We start from the raw sequence: 19,157 nt of genomic DNA on the forward strand, positions 1-19,157 counted from the left end.
AGTTTCTTTAGGTTGTTTGTTTGATTTTCCTTAGTATTTTTAAAACTTAGCATAGTGCCCAGTAATATGTATTAAATTAATATTTTAATTGAATGAAAGACTATACTCTCAAATACACTAATAATGATGTTGAAAAGATCATGGTAAAGATGCCAAGAAGTCCATACAAGATGTTATTAGAGATTTGTTTACAGGGATATAAATTATGTGACCACAACAACCAAGTGAATTATAGTAATTTCAAGTTACTGAATATTTCTACAGTACAACCAAGCAGGCAAACATGGTATGGTGGTGAGGTAGTAGGAGACCCTCAGGAATGGTTTTCCTAATGAAAAAAATGTTGGTTCATCATCACTCAAATAAGACAACTCAGAAGGGAAAGACTAGTGAGATCAGAATGAAGCCAAATTTTAGACCCTGAATATATTAATAAACTAAACACAGGATACAAGCCACCTTATTTTATCATATTAAGTTAAACACTTTCTTAATTCTGTGTTATACATATATTCTGTTGGAAAAAAAATTGCTTTAATAAGGAATCCCCTTGAGCTTTCTTGAGCTTTATAAGACATGCGATGAAGTAAAGCAATTCCCACAAAGATTCTGGAGAAAGCAAGATGTCAACTGCATTTACCACAAGCTAACAAAAACCAAATTTGTTACAGCATTCTTGATTATGATTAATTGCAGAATGAGAAACCCAAGAATGTAATACTTTAACATAGGTAAGTGAAAGATGTGTGAGCAGAAAGGAGTTATGATGGATAAAATTATCATGTGTGCATCACCTTTATCATAATTCAAATCCTGCCTCAGACATTCATAGCTGTAAGATATGGGAAAGCAATAAAACAAAAATGAAGAAAACGATTACTTAGAATTTGTCAAGTGGAAGCTAATAATTCTATTGAGACATCAAGAAACAATAAAGAAATATCAAAGAATGAAAAAAACAGAAGGAAAGGTGAAACTCATTGCTAAAAACAACTGATCTAAAAATAGATCAAGGAAAGATAATTTAAGAGAGAATAAATTACCTGAAAGCCAAGACTAAAAAAAGGGGGGGGAAGGCGGGGATCTGGACATCATATTGCAAGAAATTATAAAGGAAACTTGCCCCAATATATAAGAAACAGAAAGAAAAGTAATCCTTTCCTGAAAGATACCCCAACATGATATGATAGAATATTACTAGGAATATAATCATCAAAATTCTAAAATTCCCAGGTCGAAAAGAAAACATTATAAGCAGCCAGAAAGAAATAATTCAAATACCATAGAATCACAGTAACAATCACACAAAACTTTGCTTTATTTTGTCATTTTTCTGTCATGTCCAACTTTTCATGATCCCAGTTTAGGATTTTGTTAGCTGACATACTTAAAGTGACTTGACATTTCCTTCTCCATTTTATAGATGAGGAAACTGAGGCAAATGGGATTAAGTGACTTGCCCAGAGTCTATTCAATGCCTGAAGCCAAATGTGAACTTAAGTCTTCCTAACTCCAGACCTGTCGATCTATATTGCATAGCTGACTGAGTTAAGATTACAACCAAGAAAAATCTACATAGCAAAACTGGATATAATCCTTCAGAGGAAAAAAAATTAGGTATATAAGGAAATAGAGATCTTTTAAGCATTCCTAATGAAAAGACCAGAATTGAGTACAAAAATTTCACATTTAAACACATATAAAGATAAGCATGACAGAAAAATCATAAGGGACTCAATAACATGAAACTGTTTACAATTCCATATAAGAAAATGATTTAGGTAACTTCTAAGAACTTTTAATATTATTAAGGTATTTTAAAAGAGTCATAGACAGAGGGCACATTATATTGGAATTATTTCAAAAGAAGAATGGAAGTGTGAGAAAAGGATGCACTGAAAAAAGAAGATAATTGGGAAATTATCTCACATTAAAGAGGTGTCTAAGGAATCAATTTAAGAGTGGAGATACAAATGGTGAGGGGACAGGACATAAGTAATGCTTGAACCTCATTTTTGTCTAAATTGTTTGAAAAGGGGAAGAATATATACATACATACAGAGACTTAGATATAAGAATTTATCTTATCCAACAAGGATGGAGGGAAAAAAGGGGTTTAAGACAAGTGTAAAGGGCAGGAACTCTGTATGACTTAATCCTACAACAAATTGTTAACTCAGTGGAATTGATAAAACAATGGTTATCTAGTTTAGCATGTGAGTTCTCTAGTTCAGTATGACTGATTTAATCTTATAACAAATAATGGTTCCCTAGTGATATGATTGGTTTATACTCAATATACTGTAATGATGTAATTGTAATAGAGTATATAAACTGGGACAAACCCAGCCAGAGACAGACTTCAAGACAGAGACCGTCCTGGTGGCTCTCCTGCTTCCTGCACTGAAACCAAGACTCATTCTGGGCCCTAGATGAAGGAGATAGGCTGAAGGCAATAATAAAGACTTTGGACTTTATCCCTGACTATTCTCATGGTGATCACTCTGCTAAAACGAAGGTTGGTCTCAAGACCTCCAAAAAGCTAACCAGAACATTACAGAGAAGAAAAGGTGTTAAGAAGCAAAATAAATACCTGCAAAGGAAAAGGGTAAAAAACATGAAGAGAAGGATGAACAGAAGAAAATAAGGTGGAGGGAAATACACAGTAATCATAAGTATAGTGTGAATGGGATAAACTTACCCATAAAATGGAAGTAGATAGAATGAAACTTTTTTTAATTGAAGTTTTTTATTTTCAAAATATGCAAAAGTAATTCTTCAACATTGACCCTTGAAAAACCCAGTGTTCCAATTTTGCTCCCCTTCCCCCTACCCTCTCCACTAAATGGCATGTAATCCAATATATGTCAAACATTGTAAAAATAATGTTAAGTTCAATATAGGCATACATATTTATACAATTATCTTGCTGCACAAGAAAAAGAGAGAGAGAGAAAGAGAGAGAGAGAGAGAGAGAGAGAGAGAGAGAGAGAGAGAGAGAGAGAATAAAATTCAAGCAAACTGCAACAAAAAGAGTGAAAATGCTAGGCTGTAATCCATCCTTAGTTCCCACAGACCTCTCACTGGATATAGATGGTTCTTATCATCACAAGATCATTGGAATTGGTCTGAATCACCTCATTGTTGAAAAGAGCCACATCCATCAGAATTGATCATCATATAATTTTGTTATTGCCGTGTAAAAGAAACACATAGTTAAAACAAGGGGCTGAAACAAAATCTATTATGCTTTAGTAGAAATAAAAAAATTCAGGGGCAAGCAATCATGGTATCACACACAAAAAAGAAAAAAATAGACCTGATTAAAAGAGAGAAGCAAAGAAATTATATTTTGCTAAAAGACAGTGAAGTATATACCAAATAACATAGCATCCAAATTTTTAAAGGAAAAGTTAAATGAGTTATAGAATGAAATAGTAAGAATACACTAGTAGGGGAGTTCAATCTCTCAAAACTAGATAATATAGCCATAAAATGAATAAGAAAGAAATTAAGGAGACAAGCAGAATTATAGAAAAGATAGCTATAATAGGTGTCTGGAGAAAACTTAATAGGAAAGAAAAGAGTATTAAGACACAATAGCCTCACAAACACACACAGAAAAGCAGAAATATCAAACAGATCCTTTTAGAACCATAATGTTATAAAAATTATATTCAAAGGGTCTTAGAAACATAGTTTAGAAATTAATTGGAGACTAAGTAACCTAATTCTAAAGAATGAATGAGTCAAATAACAAATCATTAAAAAAATTTCACTAAAGATAATGACAATAATGAGACAACACATCAAACTTTATGGGATGCAAATAGTACTTAAGGGAAATATTATATCACTCAATGCTTACATTAGGGGGAAAAAAGAGAAAAATTCATCAATGAACTGGTTATGCAACTAAATAAAGTAGAAAAAAATAGCAAATCAAAAATACTGATCCTGAAAAATCAAAGGAGAGATTAATAAAATGGAAGATTTTTATAAAATCCATTGAACTAATAAAATAAGAAACTGATTTTACCACGAAACCAACAAAATAGATGTAAAATTGGTTAATATTATTTCAAAAATGAAGAGGGTGAATGGAATACCAATGAAGGTGAAATCAAAACAATTTTAGGATCTATTTTGTCTAATTATATGCCATTAAACCTGACAACCTAAAGTGAAATGAATAAATATTTGCTAAGATATAAATTACCCATATTTATAGAAAAGGAAACAGAATATTAAAATAAAAGAAACTGAATAAATTTTTAAAATTTAATTCTCTAATAATTCCCTAAGATGAATTCCCTACGAAGAAATCCCCAGGACCAAAAGAATTCATAAGTGAATTCTTCTAAAAATTTTAATTAATTCCACTACTATCTATATCATCTGAATAAATAGATAAGTAGGAGTCCTACCACATTTTTTCTTTAACACAGATATAATTTTGATAACTAAACCAAGGAGAGCAGAAACTGAGAATGAAAACCAACGAACAATTTCCCTAATGAATACTAATACACAAATTTTAAATAAAAGACTAGTTAGATTACAGAAATATTCCACAAACATGATATAACATGACAAGGTGGGATCTATACCAGAATGATGAAGTCTGACTACTTAAATAAATGAAGTTATCTACAAGCAAGCATCTAGATACAGCTTAACTTTGAAAATTGACTGCAACTGAAACAACCATGGTCTTGAGATAAAATGGCCTAAGAATTTAAGCTCTTTTTGAGAATGAGTTTAAATTATTGACATTCTTCATTAACTTAATTTTATATCACCAGGGCAGATAGATGGCACCGTGGATAGAGCACAAGCCCTGAATTCAGGAGGACCTGACTGAGTTCAAATGTGGTCTCAGACACTTAACACTTCCAAGCTGTGTGACCCTGGGAAAGTCACTTAATACCAATTTCCTCAGGGGGAAAAATTATCCCACCAAGGACTCTGATTTTAAGTTATTATATCAATTACAGCTTTTAAATATAAGGGCATACATAAAAACCAGAGAAAAAAGTGAGAGAAAATATGCTTTGATCTATATTTAGATTCCATCAGTTCTTTCTGATGGTGCTGTTAATAGATAGCACCTTTCATCACAAGGCCTTCAGAGTAGTCTTGGATCATAGTATTGTTGAGAATAGCTAAGTCATTCATAGTTGATCATCTTACAATATTGCTGTTACTGTGTACAATGTTTTCCTGGCTCTATTCAATCTACTTTAATCAGTTAATATATATTTTCCAGGTTTTCTGAGAATATCTAGTTCATCATTTCTTATAGGAAAATAGTATTCCATCACAATTAAATATCACAAACTTGTTCAGCAATTTCCTAATTGGTAGGCATTCCCTCAATTTCCAATTCTTTACCACCAGAAAAGAACTGTTATAAATACTTTTGTACATAACTTTTTGGTTTTTTATTTCTCGGATAATGATATATGTAGGTCAAAGGTTATGCATGGTTTCATAGGCCTTTTGACATAGTTTCAAGTTGCTCTACATAATGACTGAATCAGTTCACAACTCTACTAACAATGGATTGATATAATTTTCCCACATCCTCTCCAACATTTGTCATCTTCTTTCTCTGTCCTATTAGCCAATCTAATAGGTGGAGGTAGTTCCACAGATCTGTTTTAATTTGAATTTCTCCAAGCAAAATGATTTAGAGCATTTTTTCATATAGGTATAAATAGGCTAGCCTTGATTACTTCACCTAAAAACATTTCATATTTTTTGACCATTTATCAAATGAGGAATGGCTCTTATACTTATAAATTTGACTCATTTCTCATGTATTTTGAAAGATGAAGTATTTGTCAGAGAAATTTGCTTCAAAAATTTTTTCAGTTACGATTGTTACCTATATTTTCCTCTACTCTATTTTCCTTTCTGCTTATTCTATTCTCTCTTTCATCTTGCCCTTCCTTTTTTTTTTTTTTTTTGAGGGAAAAGATAATACATTTTATTTGTTTTAATTTAAATTTTTAATTTAATTTAAATTTAAATTAAATAGTTATTTAATAATAACTTTGTATTGACAGAATCCATGCCAGGATAATTTTTTTTACAACATTATCCCTTGCACTTGCTTATATTTCGTTTTTTCCCCTCCCTCCCTCCACCCCCCCACAAATGGCAAGCAGTCCTATATATGTTAAATATGTTGCAGTATATCCTAGATACAATACATATTTGCAGAACCGAACAGTTCTCCCGCTGCACAGGGAGAATTGGATTCAGAAGGTAAAAATAACTCGGGAAGAAAATCAAAAATGCAAATAGTTCACATTCATTTCCCAGTGTTCCTTCTTTGGGTGTAGCTGTTTCTGTCCATCATTTATCCATTGAAACTCAGTTAAGTCTCTTTGTCACAGAAATCCACTTCCATCAGAATACATCCTCATACAATATCGTTGTCGAAGTGTATAATGATCTCCTGGTTCTGCTCATCTCACTTAGCATCAGTCCGTGTAGGTCTCTCCAAGCCTCTCTGTATTCATCCTGCTGGTCATTCCTTACAGAGCAATAATATTCCATAACATTCATATACCACAATTTACCCAGCCATTCTCCAATTGATGGGCATCCATTCATTTTCCAGTTTCTAGCCACTACAAACAGGGCTGCTACAAACATTTTCATCTTGCCCTTCTTCAAAAGTGTCTTGCTTCTAACTATCACCTCCTCTAATCTCTCTTCTTTAAGAACTCCCCTCTTTCTCTATCCCTTTTCTTTTCTACTTTCCTATATACCTAATTGAATGTTATTCCTTGTTTGAGTCAGTTTTGAGAGTAAGGTTTAATCTTTTTCTTGATCCTTGTATGTGAGATAATTTACTCCATTCTATCTCTCCCTTTCTCTTTCTCACCCTTTTATTTTTTTTCAGATATCATTCCATCATATTCAACTCACACTCCCTTTGTTCACTCCTTAATTTTAGTTTTTTTTTTTTTAAGATATCCCATGATATTAGATTAAATATTTTTTTCTTGACTTGGGAGTTCTGGAATTTGTCTATAATATTCCTGTATATAATAAAATATCTCTTTCACGATAAACTGATGCATTTTTTCCTATCTATATACACTCCTTCTAACTGCCCTAATTGCTTCGGTCTCTAGGTGACCACAAACATTCTTTTCCACCCTGAAAATGTGATCAAGGTCCTTGCTCCCTTATGGCTGTAATCTTCTCCTCAGTCTAGGACTGCTACCTGGAACTGTGATCTTGGAGTTATGAGTTACAAATATCATCTTTCCATATTGGAATGTATATAGTCATATCTTATTAGTCCCTTCTGATTTCCCTTTGCCTCTTTTATCTTTTTATGCTTCTCTTGAATCTTATTTGAAAGTCAAATTTTCTACTGAGCTCGGGAATCTTTATATCAAGAATGTTTCAAATTCCTCATTTCATTGAATAGCAATTTTTCCTCTGAAAAATTATATTCAGTTTTATTATATTTAGTGATTCTTGCTTGAATCCTAGCTCTTTTGCACTCCAGAATATCATATTCTGCAAAGTTTTTCTCTAGAATATGTTCTCTGGGAGCAGATTTCTTTTGGGGGCTTCTGGAGGCAGCCTTCCTTTCAGTTCAAAGTAATAATCATAACAGCCAGGAGTTAAAGTTCAGTTCTTTATTGTCTCTTCCAAAATAGCCCGGTTAGCTTTCTTAGAGGCTTATCTCTCTCTTTGGTTCCGAGAGCTCTTGCTGCTGGTCCTTTGTTTCTTCCAGCGTCAACCTTTAGCTCCCTCCAAATCTCCAGCCAGCCCAAAGGTGGAATATGGAATGAATCTGGCTCCTCCGAGAGTGGGATTGTGGGTTCTCTCTGGGCTTGTGGGAGCTCTTCCTGATATATGCTCTCTTAAAAGTGTGAACTCTAATGTGTCAATTCTCTTAAAGGTGTGAACTCTAAAGGTGTGAACTAAGTACATAAGCATTGTCTCTATCAATTGCAGTGACTTAGCACCTTGTTTCAAGTTCTGGACCATAACATCTCCTACTTTCTTTGGGTTTAGAACATAAGGTGGTCATGACCTCCCTGACTTCTCAAGGAGGTGAGAACCCCCAAAAAGAAGGTGATCACATCTTCCCTGACAGCTCAAAAAAGGAGTGAAAACACCATAAAAAGAAGGTGATCATGTCCTCCCTGACTGCTCAGGAAGGAAGATGAAAATAAAGGAAATGGGAAATCAAATCAGATTAGCGGATTTCTGAAGGGGCTCACTTGAAACAAGTATACATAAATCCATCAATATGAGAGATATTACACATAATTACATAAATTACATAAGGAAATAGTAACATAACACAGGATAGAAATGATGTAACAAATAACATGAATCAACATGAGAATTTATACATGTCCATAAGTCCTACAAATAGTCCAAAAGAAATCTATTGTCCATTAGTTCGTGTCCCAGGAATCCAATAATTCCTTCAAGCTTTGAAGTCCTGCAATAATCTCATCTTGTGTTAGCGAATCCAATGATTCTTGCTGGTTTTCAAGTCCTGCAACAGTCTTTATCAACAATTTTTCATCTCAGGGAATCCAATGGCTCCTGCTGGTTTTCAAGTCCTGCAACAGCCTCATTATCAGCCATGCTCTTTCAGTGTCAGTGTTTCTTAGATCTTCTCCTTTGTTTTGAGGTTTTCTCCTTTTCTATCTCTCTACAGGTGCTCATTATTACCCATCTGTTTCCTTCTCCATTTTATTCCTTTAGGAATACAAGCAAACCCTTTCTCCCAAGCAGTTAACCTACCTAATTCCCTTCTATTTACCACTTTCTAAAACTCTCCTCATCATCTGGCAATTACACTGGAGCTGTATGCATTGGGCACTGGATTAAAGAGCCTGTATTCTCCCCAATTGTAATCCCTGTCTGCTATATGATTGCTTTTTGGCTGATTGATCACACCAGAGTCCTGACCTTCTAAAAACCTTTGGGTGTAAACTCAGCTGCCATCATGCCCCACTTATCTTTTGTATGATATCTTGGGGCTGGGCCCTGCCTCTCATTTCCCTGGGTCAATCTACATTCTGAGGCCCAGGGGAAGCCTTGGTTGTATTTTGGACATGGGGTTTTGGGTTTTTTCTCACCCTGTCTTCTCACTCTATCTCTACATCTGCATTGGGCTCTTAGATGTTCAATCTTTCCACACTGAAACCATTGATGAGTTTCTCTAGAAGTCCCTTGCCAAGAGGGACCTTGTCTTTCCATGTTCATCATAGTCTGGGTATAATAAGCATTTGTGCCCATGGTGGCACAATGTCTTATGATTTCCTCTAAAGGAGCATCTTTGTGTAGTCCCCATATAATTCTTTTGCAAATTTCATTAGCATTTTCCTTAGCCAGATGTCTGGTCATTATTTCTGTAGCTGCATTTTCTCCAATGGTTCTTGTGACAGCTAGTTTCTGTCCCACAAAATCAGCAAAAGGTTCATTGGGACCTTGGTCTATTTTTGTGAAGGCTTTACCTCCATCTTTCTGTCCAGGGAGGGAACTCCAAGCTTTATTGCAGCCTTAGAAATTTGCTCATACACTGTTATGGGATAATTAATCTGTTCTGAATTCTCGCTGTATTGACCTTCACTTGCTAGTTGGTCAAAAGTGACTTGTACATTAACTCCTGTTTGCCTATTGTATCTGGCTTGAATCCTACGTAATTCATGATTCTCCAAAAGCCACAACAAGTTCTGTCCAGGTTCTAAACATGTCCATTGTACATTAACTCCTGTTTGCCTATTGTATCTGGCTTGAATCCTACGTAATTCATGATCCTCCAAAAGCCACAACAAGTTCTGTCCAGGTTCTAAACATGTCCTAGCTATGGATTTCCAATTACTGGGGGCTAGGATTTCATAAGCCAAATTATCTAATAACATCTTAATATAAGATGATGTAGCCCCATAAAGAGTGCAACCCTTTTTCAAATCCTTAATTTTTTCCAGATCAAAAGGAGTGTATCTTCTCCCTTTTTGACCTGAAGAGTCAATTTCTTCAATCACAGGGTATGCATTTATAAAATCAGATACATCCTGCCCTTCATTTTTTGCCTTACCCAATGCCTTTTCTAATCTTGTCATAGGTTGCTTCATAGGAGGAGCTGATTGCGTTACTGCCTCTCACCCTCCTCCTTCTCCCTCCATCCATGAAGGGTTAATTGAAGGGGGAGGGTCATGAGAGATGGAATGATCTAATTTCTCCTGCTGTGAATTCTTATCCTGATTCTTCATCCTTTTCACCTGCTTTAGTTGTCTCCTCCTCTTCCTGCTCTTTCTTCTTTTTCCTTATTCTAGTACTTATATAATTTCTTAAAGCCAATTGTATTAAATTATATGTATTAAGTGTATTTTTGGAAATTGAGTTTGGGTTGGAATTGTAGTATTCACCTAGTTGCTCTCCTACTAATCTCCACTCATCTTGATTCAATTCTTTTTACATAAAGAACCATGGAGATGTGTACTGTACAGTTTCTAGTTTCTAAAAGTTCAGTGATCTGCTCCCAAATTATAATAAAACCTTGGCTTTTCATAAGTCTGACAATGCTCTTTAAACATTTTCCTTAAAGAGGAAAAGCAGGTTGTTTTCTAAACATCTGTCCTATTTCAGCTGAAATTCTACTTTAGCTCTTTAACAAAGTTTCCTTATTGTACTCACACCAATTTCTGGGTTGAGTAGACTTTTCCATTGAAATCAGGATCAAAGGCTTTTCCACTGAGATCAGGGTCGGAGGCTTTTCCACTGGAATCAGGATTATGTCTGCCCCTGTTGGGCACCAAAATGTAATGTTCTCTTCTCTAAATTATAAAGTTCTCTGGAAGCAGATTTCTCAGGGGGCTTCTGGAGGCAGCCTTCATTTCAGTTCAATGTAATAATCACCTCAAATGCAGCCAGGAGTTAAAGTCCAGTCCTTTATTGTCTCCTTCAAAATAGCCCGGTTAGTTTTCTTAGAGGAGTATCTCTCAACTTGGATCCAAGAGCTCTTCTCGCTTGTCCTTTGCCTCTGCCAACTTCAGCCTCTAGCACCCTCTGAATGTCTCCAGCTGGCACAAAGGTAGAAGAAGGAATGACTCTGACTCAGCCTCCCAGAGAGTGGGCTTGTGGGTTTCTGACTTGTGAATCTCCTGAAGTCAATCCTAGTTGAGTTCCTAGCTTATATATGCTCTCTAAAGATGTGAACACTAATGTGTGAATTCTCTTAAGGGTGTAAACTCTAATGTGTGAATTAATGTGTGAACTCTCTTAAAGGTGTGAACTCTAAAGGTGTGAACTAAGTACATAAGCATTGTCTATCAATTCCAATGACTTAGCATCTTGTTTCAAATTCTGGCCTATAACAATATTCCAAGTCTTTTCATCCTATAACATAGAATCTATTAAATCTTTTATTATTCTGACTATAGCTCCACAATACTTGTCTTGTTACTGTCTAGCTTCTTGCAATATTTTCTCCTTGACCTGGGAGCTTGGGAATTTGGTTATAATATTCCTATATATAACATCTCTTTCAGGATAAACTGGTGGATTTTTTCAATTTCAATTTTGCCTCCTAGTTCCAGAGTATCAGAGCAGTTTTCCTTGATAATTTCTTGAAAAACAATGTCTAGATTCAAGCCATTCTTCAACTGATAAATGGTCAAATGATATGAACAATTTTCAGATGAAGAAATTAAAATTATTTCTAATCATATGAGAATGTGCTAGAGTACAATCACTATTGATCGGAGAAATGCAAATTAAGACAACTCGGAGATACCACTATGTACTTCTCAGATTTGTTAAGATGACAGGAAAAGACAAGGATGAATGTTGAAGGGGATATGGGAAAACTGGGACACTAATGCATTGTTGGTGGAGTTGTGAACAAATCCAACCATTCTGGAGAGCAATTTGGAACTATGTTCAAAAAGTTATCAAACTGTGTATTTTCTTTGACCCAGCAGTGTTTCTATTGGACCTATATCCCAAAGAGATCTTAAAGGAAGGAAAGGAACCCACATGTGCAAAAATGTTTGTGGCATTCCTTTTTGTAGTTGCAAGAAACTGGAAACTGAGTAGATGCCCATCAGTTGGAGAATGGTTGAATAAGTTATGGTATATGAATGTTATAGAATATTATTGTTCTATAAGAAATGATCAGGAGGATAATTTTAGAAAGGCTTGTAGAGACTTACATGAACTAATGCTAAGTGAAATAAGTGAAACGAGATCGTTGTACACAACATCAATATTACACAATGATCAATTTTGATGAACATGACTTTCCAACATTGATATAACTGATGCTAATTCCAGTGATTGTATGATGAAGAAAGTCATCTACATCCAGAGAGAAGACTGTAGGAACTGAATGGGGATCACAACATAACATTTTCACTCTTTTTGTTGTTGTTTGCTTACATTTTGTTTTCTTATTCATTTACTTTTTTTTGATCTGATTTCTCTTGTGCAACAAGAGAATTGTATATGTTTATACATATTGGATTTAACATATATTTTAACATGTTTAATATATATTGAATTGCTTGCCATGTAGAGGAGGGGGTAGGAGGAAGGAGGAGAAAATCTGAAACATAAGGCTATGCAAAGGTCAATGTTGTCAAATTATCGGTGCATATGTTCTGAAAATAAAAAGCTTTATAAAAAATAAATATCCATTCAAATACAATAAAAGAAAAAAAAGAAAAATTATGTCTAGGCTCTGTTTTTGACCATGGTTTTTAGGTAGTCCAATAATTTTCAGTTATTTCTCCTGGATCTATTTTCCAAATCAGTTGTTTTTCAAATGAGATATTTCACATATTCTTTAATTTTTTTTCATTCTTTTAGTTTTGCTTTATTGTTCCTTGATGTTTCATATTACTGACTTCAACTTGTTCAATTCTAATTTTTAAAGAATAATTTTCTTCAGTGAACTTTTGCTTCTGCTTTTCCATTTGGCCAACTCTGCTTTTCAAGGCATTTTTCTCTTTTTTGAATTTTTGTACCTCTTTAACCATATAGCCTAGTCTATTTTAATTTATTTATTTGCTAAGGTCATTGGGGTTAAGTGACTTGCCCAGGGTCACACAACTAGGAAGTGTTAAGTATCTGAGGCCAGATTTGAACTCAAGTCCTGCTGACTTCAGGGTTGGTATTCTATTCCCTATACCACCTAGCTACCCCTAGCCTAGTCTATTTTAAAGGTGTTATTTAATTCAGTGTTTTTATGCCTCTTTTACCAGACAGTTGACTCTCTTTTCATGATTTTTTTTTTTTTGCATCACTCATTTCTCTTCCCAATTTTTCCTTAACCTCTCTTACATGATTTTTAAAATTCTTTTTGAGCTCTTCCATGGCCTAAGAGCAATTCATATTTTTTAAGAGGTTTTGGATAAAGGAGTTTTGATTTTGTTGTTTTCTTCTGAGTAGATTTTGATCATCCTTGTAACCATAGTAATTTTCTATAGTCAGAATTTGTTCCTGTTGCTTGTTAATTTTTCCAGCCTATTTTTGATTTTTAATTCTTATAGCTAAAGGGGAGCTCTGCTTCAAAGGTGTTTTTACATGAAGCCTTAGAGCTTTTATGTGGCTGTTTTCACAGCTACTTCTAGAGATCTATAAGATTTCAGTTGTTTCAAGGTGGTATGATTTAAAATAAGGTATGTTTACTATTCTCTCATCTTGTGCTTTAGTCTGTGAATGACCACAAATATTCTTTTCCACCCTGGAAATATGATCAGGACTCCAGCTCCCCTGTGGTTGTAAGTTCTGTATGCTATAATTAGATCACATTGGGGAGAGTCCACATAGAAGGACTCTTCAAAAATCACAAAATCCTCTAAATGCTTCCTTCTCTAGATTAACATTGGGTTGATTAGTAATCCAGGTATCAAGTATTAGGAGACATGGTATTTTGCAGAGCCAAGGCCCAGCATGCAAGCTATGCCCTGAGTTTGGCAAAAAACAATCCTTTGTGTTCACCCCTGGATGATCTCAGCCACAGCTAAATCCCAGAATTGTTTTATATGATTATTGCACTGCTTAGAACAGCATGAGGTAGTCTTTGAGTTTAGACAAGTATGGGACAAGCTCAGACAAGTTTCAATCATGAAGATGTGCTATGAATCCAACTTGTCACATTGTTGTTGTTACCCATCATTATCAGGACTATAACTCACTCTGTAGCCATTGGAATAAGTATTGAAGTTTAGCCTCACTGCCTTGGATTCCACCACTTATTGGGGGGGAACTCTAGAACATATATCTAGCTCCCTTCCTTGCTTACAAGCTATTTCCCTTCCTATAGGAAATTAATTTTTGTTTTAGTCTCTGGATAAGTTTTCCCTGCTCTGGCTATTTGGTTACAACCTCCATTGGCCAACAGGTTTGGTCCAGTTGACATAGGAAAAGCCAAATAGATTAAAAAAAAAAAAAAACCTCATACTAACATACATGAGAACATATCTCTGGTTCTGGTAATATGAATAAACAATGAATCTGAAATCAGTATACACTGGGCTGAAATCAGCATTTGAAAAGAACAATGCTTTGAAAGATAAGCTGTTCCCCTCTTAAGATAGAACCAGGATTGTCCCTCTTGGATACATGAGTAAGCAAGTTTTGTTTGTTTGTTTTGGTTTTTTCCCTAAAAGGCAACTAGTCAAAAGTGCTGAGCTCAAGTTGTCCCTTCTTAAACACAATTTCCAGGTAGATCAACTATATTAACAAGGCTTCCTAGTCAAAAGGCATAAAAGATCCTCTATTTTAAGTTAGGGTTGACAACGCAGGAGACCATGGTGAGTTACAACTCTTCCCCAATGCTGACCAGTTGCATTTCCAAATTGGGGGATGTCAGGAGTGAGAGTGAGTTTAATTACATTAAGAATTGTAGTATCCTTGCTAAATATCCTTTTTCTGCCAAAGTTAAGCAACCTTCTTTCTGTTATCTGTTAAATTACCTACAAGTATCTTCTTTAATTCCAACATTAAACAAAAACTCACCTGGAATCAGACACATCTATCATACCCTACATTTTAAAAAATCCTTAATGCAAATATTCTCTCAATATCTCTCTGTGAGAAAACAAAAGCTCTCCTATATTCAAAGAGCAATTTGGGCAAAGAAAGCTGTAGAATATGATAAAGTACATTCATCAAGCAATGCATGACTGGAAAAGTGGATGAGCTTATCTTAGAAATTTAGGAAATGCAAATGAGTGTATTTAGTTGTGAGGCCAGAGATAACAGAAAGATACTCTAGCTGTTGTTGCCCATGAAATATTAAAAAAGATCTGAGAGAAGACTCACAAGATATTGGATAGCCCCAGTGATTAAAATCTACCAAAGAACAGAGATAACAATTTTATGGGGTGAGAAAAAGTGAAAATGTATTCTGATTTTCAAATAGATAACATGGATATATTGAAGTATTGAAATATTGTTCATTTTTATTGGTGGTTATTATGTTTATCATTTTTTTCTTAAACAGAACATTGCATGGGAAGTCAAAAGAGTTGAATTCCAGATGTCATTTTGTTATATTAAGAAAAACCCTAGAGAAGTTTTGTCCCTCTGTACATCAATTTCTTTATTAGTAAAATGTTGGTGTTAAACTTTCACTAGAAATAATGCTTAATTTGGAGCCAGGAGAAAACTAGATTTCAAATACTACTTTTGTGCTTACTAAGCTATGTAATAAAGGGCAAGTCATTTAACCTTTCTAAACCTCAGTTTCCTCATTTGTAAAACAGGGACAATATTTTTCTATAGTACCTACTTCTTAGAGTATAGTAAGACTCAAATGAGGTAATGTACATAAAGCACTCTGTAAACACAACAAATAATTGCTACTATTGCCTCTTGGAGAAAATACATAATTCTCAGTTTGGGGTGCCACCTATCTTTACATCCCTAATTCATACTCATCCTGTGATACCAGAGAAATTGAGGCAAGTAGAGATTAGTTTTTAATTTAAAGTGGAGAGTTTAAGCTAGCTGACTGAATGGAACTGTAGTCCAAAGTACTCAGTGCAGATAAACAGAGGCAGAGAGCTTATATATTCTTATAGTTAACTAGGGTTTGCAAACAGAATACATAACTTGAGTATACAATTTTATAGGGCAAACAAAGGCAGATAAGGGGGGTAAGGACACTGGGAGGATGGACAAGCCAAAATTCCAGGAAAGGATCATAACTTAAATTTGACAGAACAGGGGTCAAGATAAGAAGATCAAGGACAGAAGACATGAGGCAAGAGGCAATACTCAAAAGAAGGGAGAATCAAGGATAGAAGATAGCGATAGCAAGGATAGAGATAATGCAATATGCGTTTATGATACAATGGTATATAAAGGGAGGTCAGAACTTCAAGGTTTTCCTGGGCTCTTTTCAAAACTCAATTTTCCCACTCCTAATTGCAAGAAAGGGAGGTGGCTATGGTTTATTATCCAGGGATCAACACTCCTCCTAAGGATCAGCTCTCTTCTGATGAAATTACCAAGCTTGTTGTTCCATATACAAAACATTCCACTATTCTCTTTTCTTTGCATAGGGACCCAGAACAACCCCATCTTACCTCAGCTTTCAAATTACATCTTATATACCACCACTTTGAGGAAATTTATATTCATTCTCTTGTCTGTTAGGGCTCTTCCTCTTAAAATTACATAGTTATTACTTTGTCTTTACTTGCTTATGCACTGTTTTCCAAACAATACATAACCAGTAGAATATAAATTCCTTGAAGACACTGAAGGTTCTGTATAGTAGAGTGCCTTAAGCTTAGATCCTCAATAAAAGTCATTTAATTGAACTGGTAAACCTTTAAGTTCTCTATGAATAATTATCAAAATACATTCTAGTTTTAAAACTGAGTCTTAAAAAAACACTTTTCAGAAACATTATACATCACCCACCTGTGCCTTTGCCAATTTCTTTTCCAAAAGGTCCCTTTCTCTTTCTGTTTGCTGTAGACGATTATTAAGCTCCATTATGTCTCCTTTCAGAGATGCCAGGGCTGCTAAATGGAGCTATAAAAACAGAAACAAACAAAAAAATTTTTGTGTTTTTTTTTTTGTTGTTGTTGTTGCAATAGTTAAAATAGTTTAAGAAGAGCATTAGTGAAAGATAATGTGGAATGTTGGAGGGGATGTGGGAAAACAGGGACCAGCGCTGATACATTGTTGGTGGAATTGAGATTATATTCAGCCATTCTGGAGAACAATTTGGAACTATGCTCAAAAAGTTATCAAACTGTGCATATTCTTTGATCCAGCAGTGTTACTACTGGGCTTATATCCAAAAGAGATTTTTAAAAAGAGAAAAAGACCTGTATGTGCAAGAATGTTTGTGGCAGCCCTCTTTGTAGTGGCCCATCAATTGGAGAATGGCTGAATAAATTGTGGTATATGAATATTATGGAATATTATTGTTCGGTAAGAAATGACCAACAGGATGATTTCAGAAAGGCCTGGAGAGACTTACATGAACACCATTTCAAAATCCGATTCTTTTGTACAGCAAAATAACTGTTTGGACATGTATACTTATATTGTATTTAATTTATACTTTAACATATTTAACATGTATTGGTCAACCTGCCATCTCGGGGAGGGGGTAGGAGGAAGGAGGGGAAAAATTGGAACAAAAGGTTTGGCAATTGTCAATGCTGTAAAATTACCCAAGCATATAACTTGTAAATAAAAAGCTATAATAAAAAAATTAAAAAGAAAAGATAAAAAAAAAAGAGCATTAGTGGGTACAGAAAAGGCTAAAATATTTAGTATGTAGGAAAGAATACCCATAAAAACTGAAGACCTAAACTAGAAATAATACTCTAGCTTTTGCCTCTAACAGGGTAATATAGAATTAGCCTTTATCTTTATAAATTAAATAAATATGTAATTACATAATTTGTGGTCCTGACATGTTATTAAACTTCCAAGAAAATCAGATATTAGCAAGACACTAATTTACATTTTTGCAAGAGACTAATTTATAGAAATTCTTTGTAAAGAAGCAATTGCTTTCTTTTATTCTTTATTTGAGAAGTTTAAATCCATCTGGCAGCTTCCCCTGAGCAACTTTTACTGTTCAGGACATAGGCTTCATTTAAAATTTAGGAGAATATCTGATATCCAAATGCTATTATATAGTTTGACTAAAAATCACTACTTAATGATTAAAAAATCAGACTTAATGGGTGGAAAATTTCTGCCCTTCCAAAATAATTGTGACTGAAAACCATTTACTTCCCTCAGAATCTTGGTGTAATGAAACTCACTGATTTTTAACTTTTTGAAAACTAAACTGCAAATACATATGCCCAGAAGATATTTTGTCATTGCTTTTTCTGGAAGGTTTGCTGACTCACTTTCAGCACATTATAACTTTCAGTACATTATAAGGTTCCTATGATTTCATGAAAAAAATCTCTTACCACCTCTCTTCCCTTTTATTGTCATGATCCAAATCATATACAAATCTATATGGATAGACAAATTTATCTATCTATCTACATATCTATATAATTAAATCACTATCAATCTCAAATCTCATGTGTAGATAGGTGGGTAAAGAGTAGAGAAGATATTTGCTGATTAAAAGGCTATGACTATGGAAAATGTCAAAAAAAATTCTGATTAAAAAATTGAAGTTGATCTTCAAGGATAAATGTAGTTTTACAAAAAAAAAAAAGTACTGAAAAGATTTTATCTACATATTGAAAAAAATGCTTTAAGACAATCTGATTCATTTAATGTCACTCAACTGATAAAATCTTGTGAGGATTTGAATGGGGAAAAGAAGGAAAACAAACTATTGGGAATGAGATTAGGCCTCAAAATTCACCATTACTGATAAATTAAAATATTAGAGCAGTTTCAACTCAATTAATTGCACTGGGCTGCAAATAACAAATCAAAAGCTGATCTAAAAGCAGTAGTGTCTCAGATTTAAAGAAGGAAAGGAAATACAGCTGCACGACAAAAGAAATGACCAGATTTCAGATAAAACTTCAGGAAATAAATTCTTTATTTTCACTTCAGTGAAATGATCCTACATCCTACAGAGTAGAGTTAGAAATGGCAAGATTTCCCTTTTTAGACACAAACTCGGTCAAAAATACTCTGTTTTAGGGCAG

At 34.4% G+C, this 19,157-nt stretch overlaps 1 protein-coding gene across 2 annotated transcripts in view; it reads right to left on the reverse strand.

The window, feature by feature from the left end:
* Positions 1-19,157, reverse strand: part of MCC (MCC regulator of WNT signaling pathway) — a 225,492-nt gene that overhangs the window by 111,585 nt on the left and 94,750 nt on the right. For both annotated transcript variants that reach the window (XM_051962155.1, XM_051962163.1), the window contains exon 2: positions 16,933-17,046. In XM_051962155.1, the coding sequence (XP_051818115.1) occupies positions 16,933-17,046 (114 nt within the window). The remainder of the gene's footprint in view (positions 1-16,932; positions 17,047-19,157) is intronic.

Source organism: Antechinus flavipes, chromosome 1 (genome assembly GCF_016432865.1).
Source record: "Antechinus flavipes isolate AdamAnt ecotype Samford, QLD, Australia chromosome 1, AdamAnt_v2, whole genome shotgun sequence".
Classification (NCBI taxonomy): domain Eukaryota; kingdom Metazoa; phylum Chordata; class Mammalia; order Dasyuromorphia; family Dasyuridae; genus Antechinus; species Antechinus flavipes.